Below are 22974 nucleotides of genomic sequence, written 5' to 3'. Positions count from 1 at the left end.
ATTACATCCAGTCATTAGCTCTCCTTAGACCCCTCCAGTTTTTTAAAAAAATTTTAATGTTTATTTATTTTTGAGAGAGAGAAAGACAGAGTGTGAGTGGGGGAGGGGAGAGAGAGAGAGAGAGAGAGACAGAATGCAAAGCAGGTTCCAAGCTCTGAGCTGCCAGGACAGAGCCCGATGCGGGGCTCGAACCCACAAACCCTGAGATCATGACCCGAGCCGAAATCGGACGCTTAATTGACTGAGCCACCCAGGCGCCCCGACCCCTCCAGTTTTTTTTTTTTTTCAACTTTTTTTTTTATTTATTTATTTTTGGGACAGAGAGAGACAGAGCATGAACGGGGGAGGGGCAGAGAGAGAGGGAGACTCAGAATCGGAAACAGGCTCCAGGCTCCGAGCCATCAGCCCAGAGCCTGACGCGGGGCTCAAACTCACGGACCGCGAGATCGTGACCTGGCTGAAGTCGGACGCTTAACCGACTGCGCCACCCAGGCGCCCCGACCCCTCCAGTTTTTGACAGTTTCTCCGACTTTCCAGGCCTAGAATCAGTCATTTCTCCAAAGATCCTGCCTCCTTTTATTGGAGAATGATATTAGAAACCAAGATCTGGCACTAGATGTGCTCAATGCTGCCAGGATGCCTGGCTTCTCAGCCCTCTTGCTGACAGAGCAGGCAGACATATGTTCCTATACTAATCTATGTATATGCACATATCTGTAATGATTTCTTTTTTAAAAAAATTTTTAATGTTTATTTATTTTTGAGAGAGAGACAGAGACAGAGCATGAGCCGGGGAGGAGCAGAGAGAAAGGGAGACACAGAATCCAAAGCAGGCTCCAGGCTCTGAGCTGTCAGCACAGAGCCCAACGCGAGGCTCGAACCCACGGGCCATGAGATTGTGACCTGAGCCAAAGTCAGACGCTTAACCGACTAAGCCCCCCAGGAGCCCCAGTAAATATTTCTGTACGTGCCCATCTGCAGCTATAGTAAGCCAAACTTGAGTTCACGCTGATGTCCCCAACTCTAACCCAGTGCCACGTGGATCATTCTAGCCCTCCCTTTTGCTTATCTGTGACCTCCCACTCTGCCAGAGAGTAACCTGGCCCCCGCAGTCCACTTACATAATTGTTCAAGTCCAGCATGCATGTGTGGTGATTTCACAGTTGTTAACCTGTACCCCAGTGGGGACCGACTTCACCAGCTACAGTATAGCGCTGTGTGCTTAGCTTTATGGACTCCACTCATTTCCAAAATGACTTAGGTGAGCATCCTTTCCCATCCAAACCTTATTTCATGGCCTGGACCTCCTCTTCTGATGATGGTAAATCTGGCCGTTGGGTTGATATTCCTTGTGGATACTGGATCCCCCTGCTTTACTGAGTCTCATCATTCTCCTCTGCCATCACTGGACTGAGTGATACCTCCTACCTCAAACCAGCCTGAAGAAACCCTCTCGGCCCACCCACCAAGCTCCGTGACCTCATGGGGGGACCCAGCCATGGCCCAGCTCCAGCCAGCCTTCACTCCCGTCTGAACATCACTGCTTGCCCTCCAGGACCACGCAGCAGGGGCCGACCACTCTGGGCCCTGGCCAAGCTGTCCAGCCATCCTGCTGGCCTGCCTTGTAACTGGGGCCTTCTCAGGTTACTCGGAGGATCACTTGCCTTAGAAACTCCAGCTGTCACCTCGGGCGCATCAGTAACCGATGCCAAGGCCCTGAGCGGTGGAGGGCTGGCCACAAGCAAGTGTCCCCAGGCATCCCACGGGCCCCGTGCTCTGTCCCCGCAACCACTGAAAGCACCAGTGAGGAAGGTGAGCGATCTGGGGGTGCGGGGGGTCATCAGCCAACATTCTGGGATGGGTGGCCCTGGGACACCTCCCTCTGATGCCCCAAGATAGCCCATCAGCCCTGCCAGGAGCCTGGATTCCTGTTTCTAGGGGAAGGTGAGAGAGCAGAGAGTGGCCCGGACCAGGAGCTCGGGGTGGGCGGGGGAGGGCTTGGGTCGCGTTGCAGGGCTGGGGACAAATAGGAGGGCTTGGCACGGTGCAAAAGCCCAGTGGGGTCTGAGTGGCTTTCAGTCCCCGTGACTCTGTGGACTCCCCAGGTTGTGTGTAGAGGTGTGAGGTATTGCCTGCTCTGGCCTCTGGTTGGCAGCTTGCCATTGGTGCTCTGGCCAGAACAGGTGTGAATGTGGAGGGGAAGCACGGCTCCCAGCCCCAGCTTCAGAGTTTCCAGCCAGCCCCTCTTTGACTGTGGGGGAGCTGGCCGCCTCCCTCGCGGTACAAGAACTGACCTCAGGCTCCTTTAAGACACGGTGGTGCCCCCACCCCATCTGGGCCCTATGGACCCAAGAGTCCAGCACTGCCTCCAAGCGACGGAAAACGCGTCCCTGAGACCCCATGGCAGGATGGCCACTGGCAGAGGAGGACCAGGTCCCCTGGGATGGGTTCAGGAGTAAGCCAGCCGGTCTTGGGGTGTGACAGCCTCCGCCACACCCAGGGTGAGGAGTGCTCACACTGTGTCCTCTGGTGGCCAGGCGAGACAGATTCTCACTGGTTGTCGCTTAAAACCGTTTCTTCCTGGCCCACGATGCTGTCAGAACCCTGGGTCTCCTCCCTGCCTCAACCTCAAAGACATTTTCAGGTGCCTGGGAGAGGGAGCCACGGGAGGCTGACTCTGTGCAGGGGATCCAGGCATCTGTGGAGGGCCTTCAAAACCAGCCGTCCATGGTTCTTCGAAGCCAGGGTCAGGAAGTCCTCAGAACTAAGGACTCTTCCCCGGAAAACTAAGCCTTCACACCACATACTACCTACAACTTCAGAGGCTGTCCCTGGGCTGCTGTTCTAAATAGACACAGGGAAACATGGGTTGTTCCATCCAGGACAGCCCCCCCCCCCCCTCCTCTCCAGGTTGTGTTCATTAACCTTAAAAATAAAAATTATTTTTCCGGCAAAAATGGGTTAACTCAAGAATGGCAGAGAATGGTAATTCAGGACAAGCCTATGGCAAAAATCATAGGCTAGTCCACCAAACCAAGGAGGGGAACTTTCTTTCGCAGAGAAGGAAGAGGAAGTCAGGAAGGGTTGTTTTGAAGGAAAGTCCACTGGGAAAAGTGAGGGATGGGGGTAAAGACAGTTCCTCATTGGCTCAGTTGAGTTGCAGGGCGCTCCCTTTCTTGGAGGAGAGGCTATGCACATCTTGCCCTGTTGGACCTGAACTGGATGATTCTCTTCTGTTTGATGATTCCTCTGTGGGGGTTGGTAATAGATCATTCTTCCTACAGTTGAGGTAGACTGTTATGGCTCCCCCTTCTGGCCTCCTGGCTCCCTTTTAGTGAGGTTTCCCATTATTAATTTTCCCATTAAGGTTTGTGACCCCAGCCCACCTCACCGGTGCCCACATCTGGCCTCGCTAGAGACCTCCAAGTCAGTGGGAATTTGTGAGTTCATGTCACTGGGAAGTCCCTTTGTCACATGGAAGTTGGTGAATTTCAGGCACAGCTGGATCCAGGAGTTCAGACACTGTTTTAAGAACTAATTCTGCACGTGGAGGCAGAGAGAATTAGAGGCTCAGACTGGCGCATCTCCTGGGCATCTAAGCGGCCTGCAGGGCCACAAGGAATCCCCTGGGCAGTGTCTCTCCCTCTCCAGCCGCACCGCCAGCACTGCCATGCCGGCCACCAACCAGGGCTGGCCCGAAGACTTTGGCTTCCGGCTAGGCGGCTCGGGCCCCTGCTTCGTCCTGGAGGTGACAGAAGGGAGCAGTGCTCACGCCGGGGGTCTGCGGCCCGGGGACCAGATCCTGGAGGTGGAGGGGCTGGCCGTGGGCGGCCTGAGTCGCGAGCACCTCGTGCGCCTGGCCCGGCGCTGCCCGCGCGTGCCGCCCAGCCTCGGTGTGCTCCCGGGCCCCGACGGGGGTCCAGCCGCGGGATCCGGACGCGCGTCCCCGACCGCAGCCCTAAGGCCGCTGCGCCCCAGCAGAGGCCTCTCCCTGGGCCGCGAGCTGCTGCGTCTGACGGGCCGCAAGCGCCCCGAGGCCGTGCACCGGGAGCGCAGGCGCAAGGCCCAGGAGTTCAGCCGCAAGGTAGGAGCCACGAGGGGTGAGGGGTGAGGGGTGAGGGGTGAGGAGTCGGGGTGGTGGGCAGGGGACCCTGGGCATGGGCCTGTTGTAGGCCTGGAGCTTGAGGCTCCCATAACCTGGAGCTGAGGAATCTTCTGGAGACATATTTACCAGAAATATAATGACATTCAAGCTTCAAAGCCCTGTACCTAATGTTGTAATTCTTAATCTTTTTTTTTTTTAAGTTTATTTACTTATTTTTGAGAGAGACAGAAGGAGCCAGCGGGGGAGGGACAGAGAGAGCTAGAGAGAGAATCCCAAGCAGGCTCCACACTGTCAGCACAGAGCCTGATGCAGGGCTCTAACTCACGAGCCACGCACGAGATCATGACCTGAGCCGAAGCCAAGAGTCGGACGCTTAAGCCACTGAGCCACCCAGGCACCCCGTAATTTTGTTGACTCTTGTTCGGTTGTTTTGTAGAAGTTGCTTTTCTTTTTTATTGACATACGCAGGGGTATAAAGTACATCAAGTGTACAGATCAACACATTTAACATATGCACACAGCCTTGTAATCAACCACCTTCCTCAAAATGTAGAGCAACAGAATATAGATAATGACAAATGTAGAAAACAGAATGATTCCTTCTCCCCGGAAAATTCCCACGTGCCCTTTTTTCTGTCCTATTCACCCCATCAAGAGGTAGCTGATATTTTTTTTTAATTTTTTTTAACGTTTATTTATTTTGGGGACAGAGAGAGACAGAGCATGAACGGGGGAGGGGCCGAGAGAGAGGGAGACACAGAATCGGAGACAGGCTCCAGGCTCCGAGCCGTCGGCCCAGAGCCCGGCGCGGGGCTCGAACTCACACACCGCGAGATCGTGACCTGAGCCGAAGTCGGACGCTCAACCGACTGAGCCCCCCAGGCGCCCCGAGAGGTAGCTGGTAGTTTGAACTCCAACATTAGAGATGACTTTTGCCTGTTTGTGAGGTTGGTGTCAATGGATGTACTTGATGTTAATGGGCGCACAGCACGTTCTCTTTGGCGCTGAGCTTCTTGTTACGCCCGTGACTGTCACCCACATGCTGTGGTAGTGGATGTTCCCTTCCATTGCCCGTATTACTAACATAGCGTCTTAGTCTGTTGCGGCTGCTGTGACAAGACACCAGAGACCAGGGGGCTGAGAAACAAAAGGAATTAATTTGTCACCATTCTGGAGGCTGGAAGTAGAGGTTCTCGGCAGCAGACTTGGCGTCTGGTGAGAGCCACTTGCTGCTTCATAGCTGGTGCCTTCTCCCTGTGGTGACAGGGGCAGGGGGGCTTGCTGGGGCTTCTTGTCTAAAGGCACAAATCCCATTCGGAAGGGCTCTACCCAGAGCCCTCCCAGAGGCCCCACCTCCTAATACCATCATCTTTGGGGCTTGGGATTTTAATATATGAATTTGGGAGGAACACAAACATTCAGAGAATGGTACATAGTGTTCCTTTTTTTAAAGAGTCACAGTTGTTTCAGGCCCCCACAAAACCGGGATCTGGCCCCGCCTTACACAGCAGTGTGGCTGGCTAGCTGGCCGTAGGAGGCCCCGGTTCATGTCCCCCAACCTTCCAAAAGCATTTCCTCTCAGACTTTGGCGTGAACGGGCCCTGAGCGGTGGCAGGTGGGAAGTTAGGGCTTCCCTGAGGACTGAGAGTGACAGCCTGGAATGACCACAAGAAGGGCCCAAGGTCTGAGTCACCTACAGGAAGCAAGGGGTGGCCACCAGGAGAGGTGGAGACCCAGGGCTGGAAAGGAAGGTCTGAGGATGGTGTTGGCCTCAGGCCAGAATCCCAAGCAATCCCTGATTTGCAGAAACCTGACCCTTTTCTGGACAAATCCAGGCAAACCCAAGAAACTGGGGTGCGACACAGTCATGGAGGAAGAGGCTGACCAGTAGGGTCATGTCTGTCTGGGACCATGGGCAAGGTCTCCATGCAGCAACCATCTCAGTCCATCCCCCCTCGTATAACTGTCCTCCAGGGCCTTCAGATGTGGATGCTGAGCCCAACACCTTGGGAACTCAGTTTGATGATTGGGACACCCTTCCTTGTCCTCCATGGAAAGGTCACTATTCATTCCTCCTCTTGGCAGAGCTTGACCATGAGATTTGGGGGAGCAGAGGGCTAGGAAGCCCTGTTTGCATTTGGCTGTTGCAGAAATGGCTCCCAGCCCACTGCCCAGTGTCAGACCTCCATTCACCTAGCCTTCTCCAGTGCCCAAGCTTGGTCCAGTCCTCCCTTCTTCTAAACCTACCCCCCCCCCCCCCCCCCGCCAGGAACCTCAGCTCCACCATGTACCCTGGTATGACCCTTTGTCTGGGCAGGACCCCAACTTGAGCCTTTCAGCCCATGCCCCTGAGCAGGCCAGCCTCTGTAGCCAAGTATATACAGTCACTCTCTCATACACACAACACTTAGCTCTGGCCTCCCTAGGTCAGCAGTGTCCAGCTCCTCAAAAGATACGACTTCCTTTCTATCCCCAGAATAGGCTCTGCTATCGTAGCAAACAACATCAAAGATCTTGATGTCTTTGCACAACCCACGGGTTTATTTTTCATCCATACAAAGTCCTCTGAAAGTCCAGGCAACACTCTGGGGTGGCTGACCTCTACATGAGGCCCTCAACATCCCAAGACGCCCCCATCTCAATGTGAGGCTTCAGGATTTTCTCTAGAAGAGAGCATGGAAAATTGTGCATCAGCTTTTAGGGACTTCAAAAAGCAAACTACTGCACCTGCAGTCAATGTTCATTGGCCAGAACTAGTCACGCTGCTGCTCCCAAAGGGTGCTGGGAAATGTAGTCTTCTGTGCATCCAGGGAGGAGAGCTCGAAATATTGGTGAGCACTTGTGCCCCAATCCGTCCCGGCTGCTGTAACAGAATGCCACAGACTGGGTGGCTTAGAAACAACGAGGATTTATTTCTCACAGTTCTTGAGGCCAGAAGTCCAAGATGAGCGTGCCAGCCAGCATGATGGAGTGAGGGCTCTCTTCCAGCTTGCAGACTTCTCTTGTCCTCACAAGGGGGCAGGAGCTGGGAGCTCTCTGGGGCATCTTTCATAAGGGCACTAATCCCACCCACAAGCACCCCACTCTCATGACCTAATCACCTCCCAAAGGCCCCACCTTGTAATACCATCACACTGGACATTAGGTTATTAACATATGAGCGGGGGGTGGGGCAGGGGGTGCACCACCATTCAGACCACAGCAACTAGTAATGCCTGCTAGAATTCCAGATGACCTGGAAGGCCTGCCCGAGGCTCCGTCCAGCCTCTGGCGAGTTGGAAGGGGGCATGGTCAGAACCCCCAGAAGGTCAAGGTGGATATGAAGACCTGGCCACAAAGCAGGGCCAGGGTGGTGACCAGCGCGGGGAGGAACGTGACCGGCCACCCAGGCCAGCCATGATGTGTTTTCTGGCAAGGGGGAGTGCTGGGTTCTGGTTAGAGCTCACCAAGCATCTCCAAAAACTGAGCGCAAATCCCCAGGAAAGACTGCCTCAGGACAATCAAGGGCTCTCTGACAATTAGCTTCCAGCGCTCTCCCTGCCCCAGTTTTTCCTCCTTGAAGATTCTGATATTTAATAGAAATCCATTAGTGTCCCGTGATGGTGCCTCACGCTTAGATATAGGTTGGGAGCATCTGGGTAATAGCTGACACCAAAACCGCACTGTGGCACGGGCCCCAGGGGGGAGGAACTATTTTTTCCTCTTTCTTACATAAAACGTCTTTCCAGCTAGCCATGTTCTCCTTTGAATTGAGGCTGCATCTGACTTTGATTTCAAAACCACTAACCTTCCTCGGCACAGTGGGTGTAAGAGAAGGGGGTGCTGGTGCTGCAGCCCACCCTGCTCACCACCAGGGAAACTGAGGTCGGCAGGGGAGCTGCAGGAAATGCCGTGAGAGGACAGCCAGCCACCACTGTGGCTCTTCAGTTCAGTTCCAGAAACATCCAGTGAGTGCCTACTATGTGCCAGGCCCTGTGCTCAGGTCTGGGTCTCAGGCCGTCGCATCAGGTCATACCAGGCGGAGGAGACAGACGTGTGGGGTGCGTGTGCTAGGACTCAGGCCTGACGCCCTTGAACCGCTGTTTCTATGGCATCATCACCTCTGAAAAGCCTTCCTGAATCGCCTTGTGCGTCTATCTAGGAGGGAGTTAGACATGCAGTTCTGAAGTTCAGGAGCAGGCTCTGGGCTGAAGATCAAGGTCCAGGAGTCACCATTTGGGGTCCTTGCCCAGAGAATTGCCACAGGATGCTGCAAGAAGGGGGCGCACCATAGTGGGTCAGGGCAGTTGGATAGAAATAGCAAGTGTAGACAGCTCTGGGCCAGAAAAGTTAAGAGCATGATGGGGTTGCAGGGCAAGAAGGACTTGATGTACTCATGTATTTACAGGTGGGGAGGGACTTGAACATTTGTAAAAGCTCAAGGGAAGGAGGCAGTAGAGACGCTGACATCCATGTGTTTCGCCATCATTGACCACAGGCGTGATGCGCCAGGGCTGGGGAGACAGCTGTGATGAGGGCAGGCAGGGAAACTGCTCCCCTGTAGCTCATGTTCCTGTGGGGAAGAGACAGAGAGGAAGTGGACAAATCCATAAACAAGCTATCTGGGCATAACGATCAAGGAGGTGAAGAAATAAACAGGGAGATGAGAGACAGATGGGGGCCATTTGGCCAGGGTGGTCAAGAAGCGTCCTCAAGGAGGTGACTTTTGAGCGGAGAGCCACGTGACAAGTGGGTGGCAGGAAGAGAAGGTGGGGACAGGTGGGGCAGAAGGGTGTCTGTGGACTGGAGGGTTGACCTTGACCAGGAAGTGGGGAGCTCTTGGTTCTCGGGCGGCAGAGGGTTGTGGGGAAGGATGCTGTCTGTGGATGTCTGGAGGTGGATGGAAGGTGGAAAAGGTGGTACAGGACAGCCCCAGCTCTGGCTGAGGCTGCGCCCGCACTCCCCTAACAGAGATGCGTGGCAAACTCACAGGCTCGCTCTGCCGCCCAGCCTCCCACCTCTGCTTCGGGGTCAGCTCAGGTTGTCAGTGTCCAGACATACCTCAGACCCCTGACCATGAAGGGAGGGTTCTCGTGGAGTATGGACAGACCATGGCTAACTGGTACATTAAAAAAGAAGTGTTTGGGGGCACCTGGGTGACCCAGTTAAGGGTCTGACTTTGGCTCAGCTCATGATTTCATGGTTCTTGGGTTCGAGCCCTGCGACAGGCTCTGTGCTGATGGCTCAGAGCCTGGAGTCTGCTTCAGATTCTGTGTTTCCCTCTCTCTCTGCCCCTGCCCCACTCACACTCTGTTTGTCTCTCTCTCTCAAAAGCAAATAAACATTTTTAAAAATTAAAAAAAAAAAAAAAGCCACCTCACTCTTGTGATTCCATTCACAAGAAGTATCCAGTGTAAACAAATCCGTGGACACAGAAAACAGATTAGTGGTTGCCATGTGGCTGGGGGAAAGCGGCTGAGGGAGTGAGGACTTCGTGGGCATAGAGTTTCCATTTGGGGGGATATGAAAATGTTGAAAACAGATTAGTGGTTGCCATGTGGCTGGGGGAAAGCGGCTGAGGGAGTGAGGACTTCGTGGGCATAGAGTTTCCATTTGGGGGGATATGAAAATGTTCTGGAACTGGATGGTGGTGATGGTTAAACCATGTTGTGAATGTACTTAATGCCACTGAATCGTACACATTAAAATGGTTACAATGGTAAATTGTATGTTACGTGCATTTTTACTACAGGAAAAAATAAAGGGAGAAATGATAACATGCACTCTTTTTCCTGACTGTATAAACCATATAAACTGTAGAGAAAATGGAAACCACTGACTTATTTAAAAAATCCAGATCACTCTAAAACTTAGTGCATATTTCCAATTCATAGATATATGCGTAATTGTATATGTATAAAAATGTAACACTGCATATCCCATTTGTAACCTGTTTTTTTCACTTGCCTGTTTATCACATTTTCCTGTATATTTTATAACAGCTTCATTGAGATATATCCACATGTCATACAATCTACTCATTTAAAGTGTACAATTCAGTGGTTTTGGATATAGTCACAGATTTATGCAACCATCACCAGGATCAATTTTATTTTTTTATGTTTGTTTAGTTTTGAGAGAAAGAGGCAAAATGTAAGCAGGGGAGGGGCAGAGAGAGAGGGAGACACAGAATCCAAAACAGGCTCCAGGCTTCCAGCTGTCAGCACAGGGCTCGAACCCAGGAACCGTGAGATCATGACCTGAGCCGAAGTTGGATGCTTAACCGACTAAGCCACCCAGGCACCACCACGATCAATTTTAGGACACTCTAGTTACCCCACCAAAAGAACCTCCACAGACTTAGCCATCACTCTCCATTTCACGTTTTTTTTTTTTTAAATGTTTATTTACTTTTGAGAGAGACAGACACAGAATGAGAGTGGGTTAGGGGCAGAGAGAGAGAGAGAGAGAGAGAGAGAGAGAGAGACAGAATCTGAAGTAGGCTCCAGTCCCTAAGCTGTCAGCACAGAGCCTGACACGGGGCTCGAACTCACAAGCTGTGAGATCATGACCTGAGCCGAAGTCGGACGCTCAACTGACTGAGTCCCCCAGGCGCCCCTCCATTTCATGGTTTTAAATAAAGATCTTCAGCACCATTTTTTCTGACCAAATAGTCCCACCTTACATCAAATGTAAGATGCCATCTTGCACCATCAATTGCAAGATGCCCGTTTTATTGACCATCAACAGAGAAAAACCTGTGCCAGTTAACCCATGACCCATATTTCCTTATTACTTACTCATCATTTAGTTTAGTAGTCATTGAAAGAGAATTTCTAGACTCATTTGGAACATATTTAGTACCGGCAATGCACGTAAGTCAGTTCAAGTAACACGGTGAACATCTATGACCACATCCATATACACGCGCAGGAACAGCAATTAGCCATAAGATACATCCTGATTTCAGAGATGCTCACCCCAGAATCAACGATGTCCAGTACCACAGGGTATCAGGTGAACTTGGCTCTCCAACAACAGAAGTTGACTGTGCTGACTTGGGCAGGAGAAAGGGATTGGTGGGGGGGGGGGGGGGGAAACGGTTCACAGAGTCGGCACTGGAGATCCAGCCTTAGAACCGGGACAGGACCAGCAACCTGAGGTCCAGCTGTCCTAAACCACCCAGTTAGGACAAGTCCGCTCAGGGTGCACTGCAGGGCTTTGTCACCACCCTGAGCAAGCTTTGCTGTCCCCCTATCTCTGCATCATCTTTTCAAGAGGCAAAACCCTGGACAAGAGCCTCCAACTGCCCAAAGCTACCCTTGGCTGCCCCATAACTGCCAGAGTCTTGCCTCCCACATGGTTTGGGGTTTCCCCCTTTCTTGGCTGAATAGCCAGGACTACAACTACCCCCCCCCAAAATGGATGTGCTACAGTTATTTATCCAGTATTATCAGGATTTCTGTATTGCTTCCAATGTCTCCATGAACAATGCAGAGTGAACCTCTTCACTCATAAATCTTTGTGCATAGTCTTGTCTTTCAGGACAGATCTAGGATACGTTTCTAGATCATTGGGTAAAGTCCTGGTGCATTTTTAGGCTCTGAACACACTTACCAAGCTTCCCTCCAGAAACACGGTGCCTGTTTGCATGCCCCTTTCCAACGGCTGCATGGACTCCTCTGAGTAGATGTACCTTGATTGGTACCAGCTGGTTTGGACACAAAGCAGAAGAAAACAGAAGTCCAGAGAGAGCACTGGAGGAGTCCAAATTCAGGGCTAGGCACACACCCCGGGGCTTTTTTGTGGTGCCAGAATGTTCCCTGTGGGATCTCTCAGCGAACCGTGTGGTGGCAGGGAGTGTAGTGTTATAATAATAGTAACTAGCAATTATTGAATGCCTGGCACATTTTAAAGCTCTCGTATTGATTCCTTTGATCCTTACAATACTCAGTGGAAGGGCGGTCTCTGGGTTCGAGTCCTGACCCCGTGGCCTTGGGCAAATCAACCCCACCTCTACCAGCTTCCGTTTGCTTAGATGTCAATGAGGATCTCAGCCCTGCCGCCTTGTATGGCTGCCGTGAGGCTGGAAATGACGTGACTTGGGTAAAGAGCTCACGAAGGAGCTCAGGCAGTGCTCCAACTGTCCTGTGGAGGGAAATTGAGGGAGGCGCCGGAGGCGAGCAGTATTCTGTTCTGGGTCCCTGTGGTCGTTCACCAGACCCTTCCTTGCAGGTGGATGAGATCCTGGGGGACCAGCCAACCGCCAAGGAACGGGTGTTCGCTGCCCTGAAGCAGTTTGCGGCACAGCAGCGAGTTGATGACCTGGTGTGGGCGCTCACCCTGGTGCTGCCCAGAGAGGCCCGTGCACCACTCATGGACAACCTCAGGTACCTTCGTTGGGGGAGGACTGGGCAGGCAGAGTGTGTCTTGCTTAGAGATGTCCGCTGTTCTGCCGCTGCCCCAGGCGCTATGCTGTGCGTCCTGCCACGGAACTGAACCCCAACACTGACCCACTCGCAAGGTGGGCCGGTGGCCTGAAGGCTGACCCTGGGAAGGGCGGCTGTTGGCTCTGCTGGGTGCCAGGGCATCACTGTGTACGAGTCGGGATGGCTGCTGGATGCTGGGCTGGGACAGGCTGCAGAGAGGACCCATCTCCTGCAGGAAGGACGCCCCGTGCTACAAACAGTGTGTGCTCTCTGCCCTCTGATGATGCCCTGTGCGCCAGGGACCTCACCAGGGCCCTAGAGAAACACTCTCTGGCTGAATCACCCCAGCACTATTATTATGCCCATTTCTCGGAGGCAGACTGAGGCTCAGAGAGGTTAAGAGGCTGGCCCAAAAGTCACACAGCAAATGAGTGCTGTCACAGGACCATGAACCCATCAGCTGTGCACTTTGTGTTCTGCTCAGCTTTGGACCCTGTCAGTTTATCCTTTAGGAAAAAAATTTCCTGGTGGGTTTACACCTGGCGTGGCCCCTGAGTCTTCTGAGCCCCCTACACCCACCCCCTCTCCCACCAGGGCATCACAGCCCAGCACAGCACAGCTTTGATCAGGCCCCCTCTGAGTGACGCCTGATGCCTTCCCTGCCGGGATCCCGGGATCCCGCGGGGTCTTTCTCTCCTCACCCTGCCTCCAGGGCCTGCGATGGCTCCCCCCTCCCCCTTCCTGGGCTCAGCCCGCCCCCTCCCCTTGCTGCCATTCACCCCACAGCCTGCCCCTCCCTCTGGGCCTGGCCAATGTCAGGGACAGGGCTGGCCACCCCCCCACCAAGCCCGGGCGCAGCGTCTCAGCTCTGCAGCGGAGCACAGAAGGCCACCGAAAGAGGCCACCATGAGCTGCCTGGGGTGAGTTAGGGGCCTGCCCCTTGCTAGGAAAATCCAAAGAGAGAGAAAAAAAAAAGTTATTTCTACAGCCTAATTTTCAGCGGATGATGCGCTGGCGCTGAGGGCTCCCTGGGGAGGTGATGGATGGGCAGCCCCCCACCCCGCCCATCTCCACCAGGGCTGGGTTAGGGGCGAGGGCGGCTCGCCGTCCCCTGGGAAGTTGGCACACTTGTGTCGAGGCTGCTAGCAGCTGGACTCAGCTGGCCCTCTCGGTCCCCCTCGTCTCCCTTCGGAGCTGCCCCGGCTTCCGTCTCTGTCGCCTCTGTCTCCCAGGACAGCCTGTCTGCCTCCCTGAGCCTGCTTTCCCGTTCGTTAGTCCCCAGGCGACCGGCAGTGGGTCAGGAAGAGCCGGGGTGGGGGAGGCGCCCCCTTGGGTGTGCTTGGTTTAGAGCCCGGGGAAGTGGGAACCCTGGACAGCCGGGGACGCCCGGTCCCCGCAGCATCCCCGGGGCGCTGCTGGGGAGGATGAAACGGCAGCTCTGTTGTCAGCGATTGTCAAGTTCGACAGGAAAATTGGGGAGGATGCTGGCAGAGGGGGTGGCGCCCAGCTGGGCTCTGCAGGGAGAGGGGTACCTTGGCAGCGTGTGGCCTCAGCCGCCCCCACCCCCATCTCCTTACCGTCCACCTCCCCACCCCCACTCCCAGGCTCTATTGGCCCACACGCTGGGTTCCAGGGTTGCGGCAGTGATCCCCGTGCAGCACCTTCTGTGGGAGAGCTCACAGGGGGTATGGAGGAGCCACAGATACAGTTACCTGTGATTCTGAGGGCTGAGTGCCAGCAGCCCAGGGCTAACTCAGCAGGGCGCAATCAGGACAGGCTCCCTGGAGGAGGCCGCAGGTGCCCCTGCTGTGGCTCAGTGACCCTCCGAGTCTGGCAGTATGTCCTATGGGGGTGGGAAGACAGCCCCCTAGAAGATTTCATCAGGGCCAGGCATGTAGCCACAGAAGTGGACCCTGCCAAGGCGAGGGTGGTGCCGCTCGGTACCCAACACTGGGCACCCAACAGTACCCGGCCGTGAACCACCTTGCTGGGGTGGGTGGCCACAAAGAGCCACCGCTGCAGCCTTGGGATGTCCCATTGGGGAGAGACAAGGTTTAAATGAGAGATTGAGCAGCAAGCGGTAGGTGAACCTGTGTGTGTGTGTGTGTGTGTGTGTGTGTGTGTGTGTGTGTGAGAGAGAGAGAGAGAGAGAGAGAGAGAGCGCTTGGCAGAGGCTGGAACCCACCCCAATCACCGTGTGACCTCTGAGGGGTGGTCCCAGGGGCCAGATCAGAAGGCTTGGGGAGAAAGCAGAGGGAGCGGTGAGATCATGGAGCACAGCAGCCACATGTGCCTTTTTAAAAATTAAATTTAATGATTATTAAATAAAATTTAAAATTCAGCCTCTCCGGCTCGCTGGGCCCATTTCGAGTGCCCAGTAGCCACGTATGACTAGTGGCTCCCGTGCGGGACAGTGCACATTTAGAACGTGTCCATCGCCGCAGAAAGTTCTCCTGGTCGGTGCTGCCATGAGGGTAAGATCTGGGTCAGTGGTGGTAACGTAGGCCAAGGGGTTCGTTCTGCAGCTCAGAGCCTAATGTGGATCTATCCCCAAAGGGATCCCAGTTTGATGAAGTGATAAAATGACTTTCTAATTAGGACGGGCCAGGCAGTTTGGGAAGTGTGACGTAGTCAGGAGAGAGCAGGGGAGCGAAGGTGGCTTTGTAGTCTGCTGTGTTCCAGGGAATCTAGAAGGAGCCGGAGGGGCAGCTGGGTGGGAGGAGAGGGAAGCAAAAGCCGTGATGCAGGAAGCTGGGATCTGGAACCCCAACAGACCTAGCTTGAACCCCCGGGTCCACTCACTGGCCATGCAGCCTTGGGCAGGCTGACTGGCCTCTACAGTTTGTCTGAAGAATGGGGCTGCCAACCCTTACGTGTTCCCAGCAGGGCTCTCGGTAGGAAATCACATAAATGAAGTGTGCCAGCTACAAGCAAGAAAGAGATCGGTTGAGAATCTGGGGTGAGGGGACACCTACACCCCACTTCATCCTCTTCTGCTTTAATGACAAATGTCCGAGGCACCATAATGCCAAGCGATTGGGAGAATTCTTATGAAACTGAGCAGAAGTACAAGGGACATAGTATGTGCTCAGTTAGTGTGGGCTTCCTCTGGGGAAGATCTCTTTCTTCCTGGCACTGTTGGCATTTGGGGCCCAATAATTCTCTGTTGCGGGGGGTGGGGGTGCTGTATGTTGTCAGATGCTTACAGCATCTCTGGCCTCCACCCACTAGATGCCAGTAGCACACTTTCCTCCCAGTTGTCACTTTGTGACAGCCCAAATTGTCTCCAGACAGTGCCAAATGTCCCCCGGGGGGCAAAATCACTCCCCAGTTGACAACTGCTGTCCTAGAGTGATGTGCCTTTAGTAGCATCCTCTTGTGGGGCAGGCTCTGCGGCAAAGGCCAGCTGTCGGCTGACCCCTGCCCTCACCCCCCACCATGTCGTCTTGGGCTATCTGGCCAGGTGCAGATATTATCCCCTTCTGATGCCTTCACTGTGCGCTGGGCTGCTGGGGCAGAGGGGCGGCATGTGCTGTGGACAGACAGGGACGGGGACAGGGGGCGACAGTGACGCCTGGCCCCAAGGCGGTGTGTGCACTTGTGCCTGTGTCTGGCATTTGCTCTGTGCTCACACCTCCTCTGCCCACAGCAAGGTGGACCGACCGTCTTCATGGCCTTCGGGCAGGCCTGGTTCTGGATGCTGGGCCATTGCATCCGGAGCCAAACAGAAACGGCTCATGATGGGACAGCGGTGGCCCTGCAGATGTCAGGGAGCTGTATTGACTCTGGAGGTTTTCGGGCATTTCTGTCCCTGGCAGGGCTGAGGACAAGGCCTGGGAGGATGCCGCATGAGTGCTGGCTCCGGCTTCCTGCTGCTGCTGCTGCTGCTGCGGGGAGAAAAGCAGGCCTGGTTGATAACATGAGGGCAGCGGCCTCACTGGGGCCAGGAACGTGGGGCTGCGGGTGGACTGGGCAGCATGGTCTGAACTGAGTACCAGGTCTGACCATGCAGTCCTGCAGGGGCCTCCCTGTGACCGGCTGCAGGAGCCCCTAGGCAGGACCACATAAGATGTTCCTTCCTCCCAGTGACTGACACAGACCTATAGGCCAGGGGGTTTCTGCCTCTGCAGTGCCAGTCTCTCTGGGTAGTGGCCACCTCGTGGTGAGGAGACGGCTTTCTGTTGACGTCCCCCAAGAAGCCCTCAAGATGTCCTGTGTCTATGTTTCCTGAGGGTGAGCAGGACTTGATCAGCCAGAAATGACCATGCAGTGGGTTCTCTGGGGTCAGTTCCTGCTCTGATTCCCAGGGAGTAGCAGGCCCAGAGCCAGAGAAGGGTCCAGACCCCCTTTCTTGTTAACTCCCACTTCTCCCCTTAGCTGTTCCTCCGATTCTCTCCCAACAGGAGGCTGGCTGGCCTCCTGAGCCTCACTTGGGAGTTGCCCCAGCCTGGCAGCCCCTCCTCACTTCCGCTCACTCACCAGATCTCACGTACTCTCCTTCCTCTGTGTTTTTAGAACCTAGCCACTTACCCCACCCCACACCCTTCACTGTTCCCCTCCCAGCCTCACCCACTCCCCTGGTGCACCAAAACCTCTGGGGTCCCTCCGCCTCTCCTTAAATCCTGAAACAGACCCTCCCCTGTCTCCTCGAGGTTCTCAGTGTTCAGTCTCAGCCGCTGACAATGGCGTTCAAGGCCTCCCTCTCTAGCCTCTTGATTAGCGCTTCTCTCCGGGGTAGGTGAGAAGGGCTTCCCCGCGCTGACCCACTCCTTGAAGCCTAACGCTAAGACCACCCTCTCCGGAAAGACTTCCCGTGCCTACAAAAGAAAGTCGGAGCTTCTCCCGAACTGTGGGGTTCAGTCTCGCCGCAGCCAGGTGCAGGGGGCCTGGGCGCCAGGGCCCGAGGGGCTGGAGGCGAGGCACCTGGGGAGGGACTGAAGAAGCCGGCCGAGAGCAAGCCGCGTTGACAGCCCCGAACCTCCCCCCAGATGCCCCGGAGCTAGCGGAAGGGTCCCCCGTGGGGGCGGGGCGGGGCGGGGCCACCCGAGAAGGGGCGGGAGCGGGGCCGCGGGCCCGGGCGGCTCGGGAGGGGCCGAGTGCGCTCGCCCGGCAGAGGCTCGTGGAGTCGCGGCGCCCTCGCTCCGCTCGCGGGTTCGGCCACCCCTACCTGTCGGCACCTGCCGCGCCGCCGCCGCCGCCGCCGGCTCCAGATGGGGAAGGACCAGGGCTTCTCTCGGCACTTTCGGTAGTTCCCCCCCCCCCCGCGCCCCGCGTCCCCGGGAACTGTGCGCCCTGGGCGCGGCGCACCCCCCTCGGGCGGCCTGAGAAGGGGTGGGGCTGGGGCACTGAGGTGGACACCCACCCGGCACACGGGGGCGAGTTCCCCGCGTTGGGTGCCTGGAACCTGCCTGCGCCTCTAGGGGTCGGGATGGGGGTGGGGGGAAACCAAGGGCTGAGACTGAAAAGCCCTCTCTCCTTCCTACGATTGGGCAGATGGAGAGAACTGGCCAGAGAGCCATGTCAGGGAATGTGGTGGAGAGAGAGGACCCTAGGGCAACCCCTAGGAGGAACCTGGGGATGGATTTACACCTGACCCCCCAGGCAGAGAGAACAGAGCTGACTGACTGAAGTTGTGTGGCCAGGGAAGAGTCCTGTGGTCTCAGAGAAGCCCGTTGGCATAGCAGGGATCTGAGAGTCCTGGGGCAGCCATACCCGCAGAGTCAGAGGGGCAGTGGTCCATGAGGCCCCAATGTGCCTGGCTGTCCTGGCTTAGTGGATTCAGAACAGACCCAGGGCTGGGGTACCTGGCCACACTGAGCCTCATGGAGGCCGACACAGCCAGGAAGGGCATCTGGTTCACAAGGCAGCCTTGGCCTCTGGCTTAGCCCTGAGGACACCAAGCAGGGAAAAGGCCACCAATCTTTTCCCACCTGTGCAGTTGGTGACTCACTGTGGTTACCACCCCAGGGGGGCGCAAGGCCTTTTCTAATTGCTGCTGGAGGGTGGAGCTGGGTGGTCATCTGGCCCATGCCCAGGTTCGACCTAGAGGCTGGGGGAGCGGGGCCGATGCCTTCTGGAGCCTGGGGCTGGAGCCCCAAGTGGGAGGTGGACAACTTCCCGCTTGTCATCCCTCTGCTTGAGCTTGAGACATGTGGTGGGTCTGGGAGGGTGTGGGGAATGTGCAGGCCAGGCAGATGGAAGTGTCAGGCTCCGGAGACCTTGAGTGACCATCTGGGGAATGAGGCTGAGGCTCTATATTTTCGGGAATCGCTGTGGATGAGCAAGGACAGCATCAGGCCAGGATGCTCCTGGAAGAGTTGAGTAGGCCTTTCATCCTGGCCTCCTGGTCGCCTGAAACATTCAGAGGTGGGGGTGGGGTGGGCGGGCAGCCCTGATGCCCCCTCCTCCTGGAGGATCCACATCCCTTCCTTCCTATCGGCCAGCTTATTCCGCTTGCCTGGTCTTCTTAATCCTACCCATAGAGGTTGGGGGAAACAGGGTGGGGGCCACTGGACAACCTCAGAGGGATTATATTTCAGCTGGCTGCAAAGCCACTGTGCCCTTCTTCCTCCCTCCTCCCCACCATGCCCTTGGCACTGGCTCCTGGTACAGAGAACATGGAAGGGAGTCTTGGGATGCAGCCAGGGAGGCCTCACTAGCAACCAGAACTTCGGAGTCCCTCGGCAGAGTCCTGCCACAGAGCTGAGGCTCAGAGGCCAGCCTTCGGTCCAAGCTGTGCCGGGGGCCAGCTGTGTAAGCCTGGAAAGTTACAGATCTTCTCTGAGCCTCCAGATCCTGTGCTATGGACAGGGGAGTCCGCCAGGATGCTAACTGCTGCCATTACTCGGAGGTGTGGTTGGGCTGCTGGTGGACCCCTGTTTACTGAGTCACTGGGTCCCTCCCCTGTGCCAAACCCTGACTGGTCACTGTGGCCCTCAGCCAAGCCACAGAGCTAGCCCTCAGAGAGCTTCCAGCTTTGCAGAAGACATCCACGGCTACCAAGGAAATCAGCCCAGGGTGTGGATCCCACACGGGGAGGCCATCCAAGCCTCCCCACTGCCTCTCACCACTTCTAGGTGGCTTCTCTGGGGGCAGGGACCACGGTGCCGTCAGCTCTGAACCTGAGTGCCTGGCTGGCACCGGTAGCAGGGTCTTACTGTATGTCACATGTTGGATTAAACTGGAGGAAGGCCAGCGTTGGGTGCTGAGGGTCGAGCCCAGTGTAGCTAGGAAACAGAGGGTACCAGGCAGGGGCAACAGCCTGGGCAAAAGTGTAAAAGGTAGGACTGGATGTGGGAGTCCTGGCAAGTTCTGAGGAGGCAGGTGTAGAAAGGACTGGCCTGAGAAGCGAGCAGGAGGACGGGGAGTGTAAGGAGGGTCTGGGGAGAGTCTGACCCCGGGGCAGATTGTGGCTTCAGTTTTCTCCTGCGGAGTTACCTGGAATCAGGTAAGAAGAAGATGAGTGGTGGGGGGATCCCCGGCTGGGGTTTGGCCTGGCAGGTGCAAGGGCATGAAACGAGGGAGTTAGGGAAGAGGTCAGAAACGGGAAGACACAGGCAGGAAGGGGAACAGGACCATGGGCGCGCTCTGGGGGCGCTCAGGTCCCTCAAGGCCAGAGTAGCGGGGACAGTCCGAATGTGACTTTCCGGCGGTGGAGCGAGCCAGGCGAGAGCCGGGCGCCGTGACTTGTCGGGTCGCCCCAACAGGCCGGTTGGGGCGCAAGTCCCGGCAGCGAGGGGGAGAGTGGGGCGCGGGCTACTGATTCCCCGGTTACCCCTGGGGTAGGGGCGGGAGAGCCCGGGGCGGCGGCCGCCAGAAGGAGCCTTTAGGCCGCGCCTTGCCGCGACCGGGGCGCTGTCTGGGGGGGACGCGCCCCGACTCTGCGGCCCTCGCCCGCAGGATCTTCATCCCCAAGAAGCACCGGGCGCGCTTCGACGAGGTGGTGTCGCAGGGTCTGCTGGGCAAGCTGTGCCGCGCCCGGCGGGCGCAGGGAGCGCAGCGGCTGCGCCGGAGCCGCAGCGAGGAGCGGCCCGAGCGCCTCCTGGTGTCCACTCGCGCCAGCGCCGCCCCGCGCCGCCCGGACGAGCCGCCCCCGCGCAAGGCTTCCTCGCTGCTGGGCGGTCGCGCGGGCCCGGGGGGCACGCGCAGGTACCCGGGGCGCGCGCGCACGGGCTGCGGGTGCATCCTAGTCGGTGGGCCGGGGTGGAGATCTGGGCAGAGCGCGCGGGGTCGGGGCGTGGACACCTGGGGGGTGCGGGTGCGGGGCAGGAGAGGTTAAGGGCAGCGGGACACGGGACATCTCTATCCCCTATGCCCCCTAGCCTCTCTCTCCCCAGGGCGGGGCACGCGGCCAGCCCCCCACCACTCCACCCCTTCTTTCTCCCCAGGACAGTCCGAGTCTACAAGGGCAACAAGAGCTTCGGCTTCACGCTGCGCGGCCATGGGCCTGTCTGGATCGAGTCTGTTCTGCCTGGTGAGGGGTAGGCGGGTTGTCCTGGATGGAGTGAAGGACCCTGTTAGGCCGATACTCAGTAACCCGCCCCCTCGCTTCCACCCCCCCAGGTTCAAATCTCAGGTAGCCTGTGCCCTCTAAGTATCCTAGATACATCCGTCTGAGTTGGGGCACACGCCCTCCAAGTTCAGGGTCACCTTTGAGCCAAGTGACCCGAGTTCTCCATCCAGACCTTTCCTGCGTCCACGTGGGGGCGCTGAGGGCGCCGTCCCAGACACTGGGGGAGCCAGGACACACACCTGATGCCTGCCCAGGCCACACCCCAACACCATGCGTGCTCTGTGCTGGGTGCCCACTGTGAACTTGGCACTTGCTGGGTGGGTCAGACTCAGAGAGGCATCAGGCCCTCAGGGCCTCTGCCCACTATCCAGTCCCTTCCTCCCAATCTGGACTCTCCTCCCACCCCCACCCTGCCTCCCTTTTTTTTGATGGTGGTGGTGGGGTGCTCCTGGAATGGCGGCATCTTGAAAAAGGCAGAGCCTTAGTGCAGGAATTTTCCCTTTTCCCCCTCTGGAGGTGGGGTGTGGGGGAGGGGGAGGGGTCTTCCATTGTGAAAGGTCTCTGTGGGGCAGGAATGTCTCCTGGCACTAAACTGAACTTTCCCTCCTGGTAACCACCTCCCAGGGCTGGGTCACCTGCATCCATAACCTCCCAGCACCTGAGCATGCTGCTCCTGGTGACACATCCCCACTGGTGGACCCGCTGATGCTGAGTCCTGTCTGCCTTTCCTCATCTCACACCTCCAATGCATGGATTTGTGGGATGGACATCTTCTGATCCCAGGAAAGTGCCTTAGTGCCTTAGCATCTCCCGCCACGGGGATCTCAGATGACTGACGCGTTCCAGTTCTCGGATCTGTGCACTAAGTTGTTGACACAGTGTCGTAGGGAAGAGGCCCAAGGGCTGGTGCTCTAGAAAAGAGTAATCTCTCCTCTTTGTCTCTTCCAACTGAGCCACCACCTTCCTGCTCCACCCACGTGGTCCAGCAGGAGATCCTTTGCCTCGGGCCATATTAAAATCTAGATGTGCTGTTCTCTCCAACCCAGTGTCCAGGCTTCCCCTTGTCTTCCTTGTCATAGGAAGCGAAACCAATGCTTCAGTAAGAGCTTTTACAGAAGGGGAAACTGAGGCCTTTAGAGGCTCTGGCAAAGCAAGGACCAGAACCTGAGATCTCCTGACTCCTGTTCCAGTGATCTTGAATTCCCCGGCTACAACCCCACCGGCCCTCCTACCCCAGGCTGGCCCAAGCTTCCAGACAGGCCAGATTGGATTCACCACCACCATCGCCCTCTCCTCTCCCCCTTTTCAGCCCCAGGGAAAGGACTCTGCTTCCCTAGCAAGTCTTTCCTGAGCAGCCTTCTCCCCTGCCCCCTCTGCCCCGACAGTCCCCACAGCCTCATGAGAGTACGTTTTCTTTAGGCATCTGTCCCTTCCCCCACTTGCTTCCAAATCAAATTTAGAGCAGCACCTGATAAAAGAGGCAGAAAGGAAAAAAACCTGCATCCACAGGAGCAAGGTTACCAGCCCCTCCCCAGGTGGTGGGTACTGGGTTTGGTCTGACCTTCAGGGCCATCAAAGCCGAGTGAGAGTCCACTGCTATCTTGGGTTTAAAATGCAGGTTTTATTATTATCCTGGTGCAGTGAGGCCAACAGATCAGGAGATAATCACCATTGGAAAAAAGAGCGTGTCCTTCACAGTTCCCAAGAGGAAGGGACATGCCACATCATGCAGGGCCACACCACCACACAGGGCCACATGGGAAAGGGAAGGATCGAGCCAAGCAGGTTAAGCAAGCTAAGCAGGTGTAGGATGAGTTTGAATGCTTTCAGCAGGCTCTGGGGCATAGGAGCTGTCCCCTTTTGGGAGGTGCCTGGCCCTGGGTGATTAGGGCAGGGCAACAGTGGCCCGGGGTGTGAGAGCCCCGTAGACAAGGAGGTTGGTTGGTTGT

General features: G+C 56.3%; 1 protein-coding gene across 3 annotated transcripts in view; it reads left to right on the top strand.

Moving 5' to 3' along the window:
* The first annotated feature begins 3664 nt into the window (after positions 1-3664).
* Positions 3665-22974, top strand: part of GRID2IP (Grid2 interacting protein) — a 33363-nt gene continuing 14053 nt past the window's right edge. The window contains exons 1-4 of one of the 3 annotated variants that reach the window (XM_049638944.1): positions 3665-4084; positions 12320-12474; positions 20413-20661; positions 20901-20986. In XM_049638944.1, the coding sequence (XP_049494901.1) occupies positions 3671-4084; positions 12320-12474; positions 20413-20661; positions 20901-20986 (904 nt within the window). In that variant the 5' untranslated portion in view covers positions 3665-3670. Of the gene's footprint in view, positions 4085-12319; positions 12475-13419; positions 13434-17723; positions 17759-20412; positions 20662-20900; positions 20987-22974 lie in introns of those variants that run through there. The other 2 variants (XM_049638943.1, XM_049638942.1) reach the window with 2 other exon arrangements.

The sequence above is a fragment of the Panthera uncia genome, chromosome E3 (assembly GCF_023721935.1).
Source record: "Panthera uncia isolate 11264 chromosome E3, Puncia_PCG_1.0, whole genome shotgun sequence".
Taxonomy (NCBI): Eukaryota; Metazoa; Chordata; class Mammalia; order Carnivora; family Felidae; genus Panthera; species Panthera uncia.
This window is presented reverse-complemented; position numbering and strand designations above follow the sequence as displayed.